Here is an 11,732-nt window from a genome sequence, read left to right on the forward strand (position 1 = left end):
AAAAAATACTTTTACTTTCTAAACGTCACCGACCGATGGGCGGAACAGGCCAGTCGGCCGAGGGCCGGATACCATTTGACGAAAGGAGGAACCGAGAAATCTAGGAGAGAGGCTCCGAATCGGACATGGAAGGACTTCCGCCCATTTTGTAAATCTGCTACTTGTTTGTGATTTCTGGCACAGAACGGGGAAGTTGTTGGTGCTCATTTTTAGTTTCGCTGTGTTCAAATCCTGTGGAGCAGGACATTTTACGCAAAGGGACTCGCTGCGTGGTGAAACAGCGCAGGGAGCCTGTCCTAAGCACTTTATTTAGTGCCACCGTTTGGGGGAAACATCTACAAAACATCTGGAGCGGCTGTGGTCTCTCTGGGCCTGGTGTTTTTTTTTTTTGTTTTTTTTGCAGAGGAGTGGGGTAGCTGCGCTGACCACCGATGGAACCGATGGACTGGCTGAAGAACGAGGAACTCCTGCGGTTTTTCCACTGTAAAAAAACCGAAATGTCCTGCATGGAGAACCCGCACACGTTTCTCAGCCAGCTCCGGGATCACGACCTGATCCAAGAGGACCGATACAAGGTGAGGCGCTGAAGTGGAAACGTCATTACGCATTAGTTGTGATCTTCACCGAGCACTCTCAACGGGTCCTGTTTGGATGAAACGTAAATCATTTCAGGTCTTTCCCTGGCCCCACACTGTTCCAAAAATATATGACATTGATTTTCTTATATTCATATTGCTACAGTGACAAAATAATCCATTTCATAACCATGTTTAAGTACTTCAATATAAATATTGATTGTCCAGTTCAGGGAAAAGGTTGCTACAGTGATTAAATTAATCTTGGATATTTATTTTGATCTTTATTTTAATTGATATATTAGTGGTTAAAAAGATCTTTAGGGTAATCGATAAGTGCGTGGTTAGATAGACTAATGGAAACAAATTGTTAGATTATTTGACAGAAAAATAATCATTAGGTGCAGCCCTAGTCTCTTGTCTGTGATACCCAAATGAGGAGACTAACAATAGGAAAATACACGTCTGGCCCCCCAAGGGTCAAATGCAAATGGAGTCGGAAGTGAATGATACACTCCACATCTCAGTGTTACCTTAAGTTGTCACGCCCTGTTGCTGAGGACCAAGGTAGCATTTGCTACTTTGATTGTTACACTATTTTCTTCATAAAAGATTAGAAACATTTCTAACATCTCCCCTTTAGTATGAGCAGTGCTAACCAAGGTAAGGAGGGATTCATAAAAAATCTATTTAAGTGTATATGTTAGGCGACTGTCGAACTATTAAACCTTTCTTTTCTCCATGCTTTTGTGTGTTTGCAGAAGGTGAGTCGTATGAAGAGTAAAGACAACATAAGGAAAGGTCTCTATGATATTCTGGACTGGTTGGAGAGAGAACGATCACAGAGCGTCAGAGAGTTCTGGAGCTGCGTCTTCGAGGAGACCATCCTGAACCAGTATCCCGCCCTGCGACTGCTGCGCAACAGCCTCATGGACGGTCAGTCTTTTTATGGTCACAGGGGCGTTAATCATTGGGATTCTGCTCACTACGTTTATGTTCCTTTTGCTTGTGAGTAATGTTTTTATTTGTACATGGTCCCTGATACAGAAAAATAAGGGTGCTCCGATTGATCGACCACCGATCGCCATCGGACGATATTTGCTCTAAATGGCAAATTGGTGTTCTCTTTAAGAACCGATCGAAAGAGCCAATCAGATGACAATTTCTCTATGTGCCGCTAAAATGGCTTCACCAGAGTTGTGTCTCTAAGGCCACTTTTAAACTGCCTGTTCAAGTTGCCGTCATTCCACCTCGCTGCTCTGTATTAAAAGGGGCTTCTGAGTGACTCTAGATTGGAATATGTTTGCGCTCCTGCACACAAAAATAGTTGGTTAAGAATTGGATGATGGTTATAATAGTTAGCTAACAGTAGATAAATGGTTGAAATATTTGGATTCGCTCCACTCAAAGTAGGCCTAGTACAGGGGTGTCAAACTCATTTTCACTCCGGGCCACATCAGCATCATGGTTTCCCTCAAAGGGCCGGTTGTAACTGTAAGACTGTATAACTGTAACTACTCCTAACATATTGTTAAATAACTGTCTCTGCTTTTGATTGTTGTTTATTCAAGTGTAAAAATATTGTACATGCAGTTATATAAATGTAAAATGATATTTAAGCACATTTCTGTTATTATAACATAAATCATTTTAATTTAGGTTTAAGAAACCCACATTACTCTATCAAAGATCAAACTTTTAAAGAAAATAACAAATACAAATATCATCAAACACAATTTATTACATTAACTTTGTTCAAAGCTATTTTTGTCACCTCTCTGCATCACTAATGTCCCCCCCTGCCGTCGTCCCGTGCATGGCAGCTACATCCAAGAGCTCCTCACTGAGAGTCAGGTCTGCCTTGAGCCTCTTACAAACATTGACAGATGATGTATCTCGTCTCTTAGCTAGCTGTGTTGTTAGATTGCTGCTAGTTCATGAACTCGGTCTGCGATGGTGTTTCTTCACAAACTGACATTTGTAAAAGTCTGTATCTGGTCGGAGCACACCTGCTCACATACCTTTAGCATGCACTGGGCTGTAGCTTTTGTAAATATATTCTGCTGTGATTGCAGTCTGCCTTTTAATTCTTGGACAATTTTATGTTTTTCTTGGAGGCTAAATTTAGCTCAGTGTTTGGTGTCAAAATGCCGACGTGAATTGTATCTTTCATCACCGACACGCATCATAACACAGAAGACAGACCCGTTTTTGTCCTTGAAGCACAGACATTTATTCGCTTTCCCATCTTAAATTACATCTTCTTCCCTCTGAATCAATTTTTCTCTTCGTGGACATTTTGGGATTATTTGTCGATCTTTTTCAACTCAATCACTTGTTGGAAAACCGCTTTACGGGCTGTCCACCTGTTTTAAAAAAAAAGGTAATAACTAATTAACCATATTGTTACCAAGTGACTGTTAGGAGGACAAGTAATCAATGTCCAGCCACGGTGATAATACTTCACAACATGCTATCTCATAATTTCAACTTTCTATCTCATAATTTCGACCATGGGGATATTTTTATTTTCAAGTCTAACTTTCAATTTTTTTTTTTTTTGTTTTGCTGGGGATTCGCGGGCCACATAAAATGACGTGGCAGGCCGGATTCGGCCCACGGGCCTTGAGTTTGACATGTGTGGCCTAGTATGAAGGCAAACCTGAGAGGATTGACCTAAACATTGACAACATTGGCTGAGGGGGCACAATGACGAAAAGGTTAAAGGTTGATAAGCACTGGATTAGATAATAAGGCTGTGTTCAAAATTGCATACTAACGTAATACCTAATAACTACTCAATCAGTATACTGCACACTGCACTACTAAATGAATGATTAAGTATCCATTACCAGCAGACTGGTCACACTGAAGTAAACTCAAGCAGTACGTTTTCTCTGCAGCACATGACTGTATCTTGATCTCTCATCTAGTGCTGGGCGGTATGACCAAAAATGTGTATCACGGTATTCTGTAAGATTCTGGCGGTTTCACGGTATATCACGGTAATTTTTTTCCCCGCGTTAACGCATTAATTAATTAACGCCGAAAATTAACACAAAAACCGGCCGGCCAGCGAGCGGTGGACAGCTGTTTGTGTGGCGTGTCTTCCGTCACTTCCTGTTTCCTTCACTTCCTGTTTCCTTCACCTACATTCCCCTGGGTCCTAAGTCCCTCCGTGTACAGCTTCTTATCACCCTCTATGTACCAACGTACATTTATAACAAATACCACACATATTACACGGTAATCAGCGTTGCATATGTGTCTGACCAAAATACCCCAAAAAGCATCCGAGGACCGTAATCGCATACACTCTTCGTATTCCAACACATGTTTTCAGCTGAGGTGATGGAGTAAATTGCTAGTGTTGCCACCAGAGGCAATAACAGCGGCTCGACAAACTTCACAATATATCGTCTTTTGATCTACGTCGGATTTTTTAAAACCAAAAAACCTCCAACCAGCAGACACAGCTCCTCTCTTGGGCACAAATTGTACTGGTGCATCTCCGGTCTCTCTCTGTTCCTCCTGCATCGCTCTTTTCTGTTCTTTAATGTAGCGACGGAGCTTCTTCTAGCTGTTAGCAGACTAGCTAGCTAGCAAGCGAGCTGTACCCAGCATGCCATTCGGCGGTGTAATTTTATAAATGTACAATTATTAGTGTTACAAATTGTTTATGTGTCACAAACTGTTGTGTCGTGGTGTTTTACTCTGTTAAAGAGCGTTCGTTGTGGGTTATTAATTGTTGTTATAAAGTTTTAACCATAACTAGGGTGCCCTCTCAATACACATAAGACAATTAGCTCCGACCGCAGCGCCCTTAGCGATGAACAATATATTTTGCTGCCTGTTGAAGAGTGACGGAAGTTGTTTCGGCTGTGCACCGGTATGACGGTGTGTGAAAAATTCATATCATACGAGAAATTAAAACCGGTATACCGCCCAGCACTACTCTCATCATTCTCCCACTGGAAGTTGTCCACGATGTGTACTTGATGTGTACTATATCCACGGGCATCAATTTCAGGGTCTTTCCATTTTGACAAACAACTACCAGAGAGGGCGGAAACGGAAGAGTCAGACGAAGGGAAAAGGAAGGAGCTTTCAGAAGGTGAGGAGGGAGAGGAGAAGCAAGATAACTCAGTGAAAAAGAAGAGAAAGCTGAGAAGTAGGAGCGTGTGCGTCGATGAGGAGGAGCCGGCCGGTCCATCAGCTCAGATGACTCCCAGGAAAATGTCCAAGAAAATATGCTTCTGTAAGTCACCCCCCACCTATTTCTTACTTTTGTAAACATGACCGTGTGTTGAAAGTTTCACTGCTGAAAAAGTGCACCATTACTATGTAAATTATGATTCTCTTCATGTCTCGGTGAAAAGAAGTTTCTCACTGGAACAAAGAAGTCAAAGTATTTGTTTCCCTGTGTTGCAGCCTCTCCCCTGAAGAAGGGAGGGGAGAACAACATTTGGAGCTGGCCCATGTATAAGTTCCAGCTGCCCGTGACCTGTGGAGACAAGGAGGGAACACTGAACAGAGGCAGACTGGATAAAGGTATGAAAGACTCAATGACTGAAGTATCTGATTATGAAAAATAAATACTATAATCATTGTCTTGAGGATAAATGGTTGACATAAACACTTCCCCCATCCTCTGAACGTTTCAGGGGAGAAGTGCATTGTGGTCGGGAGACAGTGGTTCACTCCCAATGAATTTGAGAGGTTAGCGGGGAGGAAGAGTTTCAAGAACTGGAAGTTGAGCATTCGATGTATGGACACCACCCTGGGACAACTTATAAAGGTTTGTTGAAAAGTGAATTTGGAATAATACACGTCGACAAAGACTTGCATTTCTTAAACATGCGCCGTGTTACGTGCTTTTGTTGTGAAAATCGTTTTATTTTCTGTTTTCTTTTTTGCTTCACTGCAGGACGGTCACTTGACAGCAGCAAAGTACAAAGGAGGTAAAAAGGTAAGAACAGAAACTGGTGAAAATACATAAATAAATACATTCCGACTTTATAGTGAGTCTTGTTGCTGTTAGTGATCCTGATCTGAGCCATGTCCTTTTTCTTCTTCTTCTTCTTCCTGCTAGGCCAAGAAATCACTGTTCCCATCTGGTCACTCAACCACAGGTTTGTTGTATTTGTGCAAAACTGTGATTTTAGAAAACTATTACAAGATCCATCTCTCTAAAGTAATTAGCTTTAATCTAAGTCGGCATCTATGAAATTTAGAGTTTCAACATGATACATTTGAGAAAAAACAGGCAGAGTGAGCGTCTTCACTGCTGATGAAAAAGCAACAACCTCCTCCTTGTTTTAGTGTCTGACGAAGATGAAGGTGAAGAGGAGGTCAGTGACCTGGACGAGGAAGACGAGGTTTCGTCAAGCAGCAAAGAAAGTTCTGCAGCTGTCACAGGTGCTCGTCTGTACAAAGTGATGTTCAGGTTTTAAACACGTTTGCTTTTAATAGAAATGACCTTCGATGTGCATCCTATCCCAGTGTCACCATAGCAATGGTGATGGTAATCGTACTTCCCTTGTGTGTCCATAACAGACGAGGAAGAAGAGGAACGGACTGAGCAGCAGCCAAAAACCAGCCATGACAGTGGCAGGAAGGTGTTCAGAGTCACATGTGGAGCTGTAGCGGGGACTTTACATGAAAAACGATTTGTGTCAGGTCGCTATACCTCACTGCGCACAAAAAGCTAAACATGTGTAAGGAAATGTGTACTAACCAGCTTACACTTGCTTTGACCACCAGGGACTCGTGGGAAGAGTATTCGTACTGAGACGAACTGGATGACCCCGGTGGAGTTCCTAGAGGTGGCACCACGTCAGACGAATGCCTCTTGGAGGAAAGACATCAAGTATGAAGGGGAACCGCTCAGTGTCCTCATAGAGGTAGACGCCATACGTTAAACTGTGCATGTTTGTGTGATGCAATCAGACAGAGTGAAAGTTGTAATCCTTAAGATTTCAGTCCTGGTTGATATTTTGACAGCCGTGGGTCCCGTGGTAACAGTCAGTTCAGTTTAATACTATGGCAAACGCTCTTTGACTTTGAAACAAAACTCGCATAAGAAGCCCGCTCTAACAACAAAGCTTTTCGGAGCTACATCAAAAGCAGAAGAGCCACCAGGGTCAATATTGCAGACCTCCGCAATACAGACGTACAATTCATTTGCCATGACATGGGCAAGGCCGAAATCCTGAATCAGCAGTATGCAAATACATTCACATTCGAGGATGTGACCGCCATTCCTCAACCTGACCCGGAACTACTAGAAATTGGTTCTGAAGAAGCTGCGCTCACTTCGAAACTGACAAATCAGCAGGCCCAGACCAGATCCATCCCTGGGTCCTGAACAAGCTGGCAGATACCATAGCTCTCCCACTAAGCATTATATTTAGCACTAGCCTATCAAGCGGCAAGGTAACACAACAATGGAAATCAGCCACAGTGACACCAATCTACAAGAAGGGCAAATCCAATCCAGCCAACTATAGAGCCGTCTCGCTGACATCGGTGGTATGCAAGGTCCTGGAGCATATTATGTCAGAGGCAATAGTAGAACACCTGAAAAACAACAACCTCCAATGTGACCAGCAACATGGATTTACGTCGGAGAAATCAACAGTGACTAATCTCCTAGAGGCACTTGACATGTGGACGGAGGCACTAAGCCGCAGTTTACCAGTAGATGTCATATTCCTGACATCTACTGTCAAAGGCCTTCGACACAGTCCCGCACGAACGCCTCCTTGCACAGCTTTCCTCCTTCTGCATCCGAGATAATATTCTGCTATGCATCAGGAACTTTCTGACAAAGACAAGACAGCAAGTAACAGTTAACGGGGAGCTCTCAAACTGGACTGAAGTAAATAGCGGTGTCCCACAGGGTTCCGTCCTGGGCCCGCTAGTGTTCACCCTCTTTGTCAGTGACATTCCCAGTCTCCTCAGCAACGTCATATCCATGTTCGCCGACGATACAAAAAGCAGAAGAGCAACTGGTGAATCTGTTTAAGGTGCAGCCAAACAGACTTGTGTTGTATTGATAAAGATCATGAATCCAGTGCAGGGATGGCGGACTCCGCCACTAACAATTAAAAAACAACCACATAGAGAGATGATTACAGAATGTAATTGCATCAAATGTCTATTGTAGAAAAAAGTCAGAGCATAAATAATATCACAAACCTTTAACTTTAATGTGACTTTTGTCATTCAGTCAGTTGCACACACTTTCAAGATCAAGTTCCCATGTTCACCAAATGACTTTACTGTAAGCCAACGTCACCTCCAAAAGCTTTCCATGTGCAGAAAGAATGTCAGTCCTAGAAGTAAAGAGATGAAGTTAAAAGATAGAATAAAAATATCTCATAACAATAGACTGCAGAAGAAAATCTACCCCATCTTGGACTTAAATCAGAACAGGTCATAAAAAGTGAGGTCATTTAATTTACAGAGCGGAGAAATGCTAGCGTCTGATTAAGAAACATGGCATTAACGGTGCAGTTACATGTCAGACATGGCACCGTAGCCAGGGAGCTAAAGATTGAGCCACAGGATCTGTCAAGCCGAAAAGAGCTAAACTATGAAACAAAGAGGAAGACACTGTTGATTGGTCTATTTCAGGCAAACATCTTGGGGATCCACTCTCTGCTGTGTAATTGCAGACTGTGCAAACCAGAAGACGAAGACCTGGTAAGTTTGTTGATCAGTCAGTTTCAGACGAGCAGCATTTCCTCATTCTACACATGTTCTGCATTAAACAATGCGACGGCCATAGCTGATGTTTCGGTGACGTTAAATAGTCCTGCGTCTCTCGCAAGAAGCTACAGCTACAAGTCTCTTTTCATAAACAAGAAACCTCTTTCTCTCAGATGTATCTGATATGTAATTGTGTAACCGGAAGTTGCTGTCTTGGCAGGAGAATGAGAAAAACGATGACGAGTGCTGCATCTGTAAAGAGGAAGAAGAGTTGGTGATGTGTGATCACTGCCCTCGCTCCTTCCACCAGAAATGTCACCTGCCTCATGTAGAAGACGTCATTTTACGGTGAGCTTTGATCAAACTAGGAGACAACCGAAACATTAAAACAAATATCTGTCGCTGTTTTTTCTTTCATGTGAGAGGTGTTGTTTTTAGTGACGAGACCACAGAAGATTATTAACTGACTCTGCAATTCCGCTTATTTTAGGTCATTGTCATCAACCTCGTTATCAGCTGTTTTCAGTGAAAACTTCTGAACTAGCCGGTGAATATAGTGTAGCATTTTGTCGCTCTGCCCCCAAGTGACCAAACAAATCAGTTAGTCCAGGTTCTAATTTATTGTAGCTGTGTGATTTTTCTTTTTTTTCTTTGCCTTCCTCTTCTCATTTGAAATGAAAGTAGCAGCGGTTGAATCAGGAAGAAGCATCTTTCAGCGTAGTTTAAATTTACTATCTTATTAAATGACAAACTATACAAACCAAGTTAATAAATTCCCACTTAAATACGTATGTTACATGTTACGTCTTGTGTCAGTGGGATTAATTTGGTTACGGTGAAATAAAAATAAAGAGGGGTCAATATTCTGTTCAAGGTTGATAATTGTCAGATCTTACATATGATTATTTAATTTGTGTGTGTGTGTGTGTGTGTGAGCAGGGACAATGGCCTGTGGATGTGTACACTCTGCATATTCAGAACAAGTCGAGTGTATTTATACTCTGAGGAGCTGGAAAGAGAAGCAACCATGTTGTGCCAAATATCCAAACGCATACTGGTGAGTAAACTGTGTGACTCTGTCTTTATAGCATAATGAAAAACAATGAACAAAGGTAAAACATGTTTGTTCGTCTTTGTCCAGCTTTGTTGTCCCTGTTTTTATATATACCGGAGTCAGATTCTGTGTATGCGTAAACACTGACTCCCACTAAAGCTGAACCTGTCCATCTGTCACACCGCCGTCACTCATCCCTTTTTCCCTTACATCAACAGCAATGCCAGTATCTCCTTCTGTGTCTGTGCAGTGCTGATGAGGAACACACATTTGCTGCGAACCCATGCCTCTATGTAAGTCTTTCTCTCAGCCGTTCCCATGCACTGGTTAGCTGCCTTGCTATTCGTGACAAATGGTGTCAATTAATTAAATGTATAGCTGTCAAAGTGCCCTCAACTATTAACAGGTTAGAAGAGGGCACACTGCCGGCTTTAGCTCCGTCTCCTCTAGAGATTTGGGGTCTCGAATATTTTTCCGCTTGAGGTTCACAGTAAAAATGATCTTTTGACAGTATATATATTGTTATCATATCCACAACATTGCTACAGTTTTGATTTATATACCTGAAGGACATGTCACAGACATGCCACCCTTATTTTTAACTTCTTGTTTCAAAATAAAAGCTCTCTACCGTCTTTCTGTGGCCTAATCCCGTCATTTGCTAACAAAAGGCTTTTATTCTGAAACATTTGCAGGGCAGTGTTGTGTAAAATGCGGATTGTTATAATTATTTACAAATGAGCAAACACTTTGTAATCCTTCTTCCATCTTTACTTGTGCAAATCTGGAACTGATGTAAACAAATGACAAAGGTGTTGCACAGCATTGAGTACCTCATTCATTTGCTGCTTGGCATCCTCAGTTGAATGGCTACTCCACCGTGATCCAGACTCCGATGTGGCTGGGTCATATAGCAGACAAACTCCAGAAGAATCTCTACCAGACCGTTGGAGAGTTTGTGAGCGACGTCCAGCTCATTTTCTCCAACTGTGCTTCATACAACCGGGTAAGAGACAAGTGTCAGTAAAAACCCTTTAGATGACATGCAGGGTCAGGAGTTTCCATCATTTCACATGTGGTGCTAATCAACAGTTGAACTTAAAAAGTTAAGATGAATCTTTCTGGACATTTTATAGTGACAACTGTCTGTTATGTTCTCTTGCAGGACAATGCTGAATTCCTCGCCAGGGGCAACAGACTGAAGGAGTTATTTGACAGAGAATTTAAGAGCGTGCTCAACATCAGTGAATAGGCTTGTGACAGATCAGCAGTGTTCTGTTGTCAAACTCAGAAGCGGCTGGGAAAAGGTTAAGCATGTGTAAATATGCCTGTGGTACCTATCTTTTTAAACATAACCCTCCTATGTGGTTGAAATATCCCAAAATAAATGATTCCCAATCAAGAGAATGCAAGGGACTTTTACTTGAATTATGACAACACGTTTCAATCTATAATTCTACTACAATGCATTAAAAATAGTTTCTTCCCACTATTTATTTTCATTACTCATAAAATAACCGAATGTTTAACATTTCAACACTTTCCATACGATCATGCAGCCCAGAGTGCTTTACAGAGCAAGATTAAAACAGCACAGATAACAAGTATTTCCCCTGTGTGTTGTTCTCAACATTTTTTTATTGCCACGTTTTTTAAATGTATTTTTTATTATGGTGTTACACCACGTGTGAGGAGGGTTCCAAACTGAATGTATTGTAAAAGTCAGTATTTGACTTTTAAAGTGCAATTAATTTGCACTTTCTCTTTCTGTCTCGATCTCTGATCTGTGGCTTGTGGATTTCTGTTTTCAAAATAAAATAGTATCTTGTGTACATCTTCAATGCCATGTCTTGTTTCCATAAACCTGCCTCTTAAAGGTGAAATGTATTTTTCAGAACATAACTACAACTGTGAAGATGAAACCTAAAACAATAAATGAGTGTCTCATACTGAAGTCTATTTCACTTATCAGATCATTTCATTTTGCAGGTTTTTGCAAAGATATCACAAGCAGTATTTCACAAGAGGGATGCGACAACACAGAGAAAAATCTCTTGTCCCCTATCATCTGGGGGCCCTCAGAATGTAGTAGGGGCCCTACTGATAAAGAATGCACAGGATGAAAGTGAGTGAGATTAAAGCATACAAATTGGATGTGTGTGGAAACTTAGTGTGACTCCCTCCTGTTCTGATGAGCACCATATTCATTTGTTTGTTTGTAAATAAAAAAAGACCAAAACACATGAATAAAAGAGGATCAGGGAGGATTCAGTTAATATTGTCTCTGCAGTGGAGGACGCCCCCTGCTGCCACTGACCGGAACTGCGACTTGCCAACAAAATGAAAAAATACTTTTACTTTCTAAACGTCACCGACCGATGGGCGGAACA

The 11,732-nt window shown here is 41.7% G+C and overlaps 1 protein-coding gene across 1 annotated transcript; it reads left to right on the forward strand.

The window, feature by feature from the left end:
- Positions 1–58: 58 nt before the first annotated feature.
- LOC116377511 (nuclear body protein SP140-like protein) lies at positions 59–11,174 on the forward strand. The gene is made up of 16 exons (XM_031839157.1): positions 59–575; positions 1,337–1,511; positions 4,606–4,833; positions 5,007–5,126; positions 5,240–5,373; positions 5,503–5,544; positions 5,668–5,707; positions 5,898–5,993; positions 6,132–6,254; positions 6,339–6,478; positions 8,214–8,282; positions 8,509–8,636; positions 9,228–9,345; positions 9,561–9,635; positions 10,205–10,348; positions 10,508–11,174. Exons 1-16 carry the CDS (start codon positions 432–434, stop codon positions 10,592–10,594), a joined length of 1,863 nt encoding a protein of 620 aa, XP_031695017.1. The 5' UTR covers positions 59–431; the 3' UTR covers positions 10,595–11,174.
- Positions 11,175–11,732: the final 558 nt, after the last annotated feature.

This window comes from Anarrhichthys ocellatus, unplaced genomic scaffold, assembly GCF_004355925.1.
Source record: "Anarrhichthys ocellatus isolate YVR2014 unplaced genomic scaffold, GSC_Weel_1.0 scaffold1344, whole genome shotgun sequence".
Lineage (NCBI taxonomy): Eukaryota > Metazoa > Chordata > Actinopteri > Perciformes > Anarhichadidae > Anarrhichthys > Anarrhichthys ocellatus.

Coding starts and splice junctions, on each gene's coding strand:
- LOC116377511 (XM_031839157.1), top strand. CDS start 432: ATGGAACCGATGGACTGGCTGAAGAACGAGGAACTCCTGCGGTTTTTC. Junction 5,994..6,131: donor AAGTTCTGCAGCTGTCACAG/GTGCTCGTCTGT, acceptor TGTCCATAACAG/ACGAGGAAGAAGAGGAACGG. Junction 6,255..6,338: donor TGAAAAACGATTTGTGTCAG/GTCGCTATACCT, acceptor TTTGACCACCAG/GGACTCGTGGGAAGAGTATT.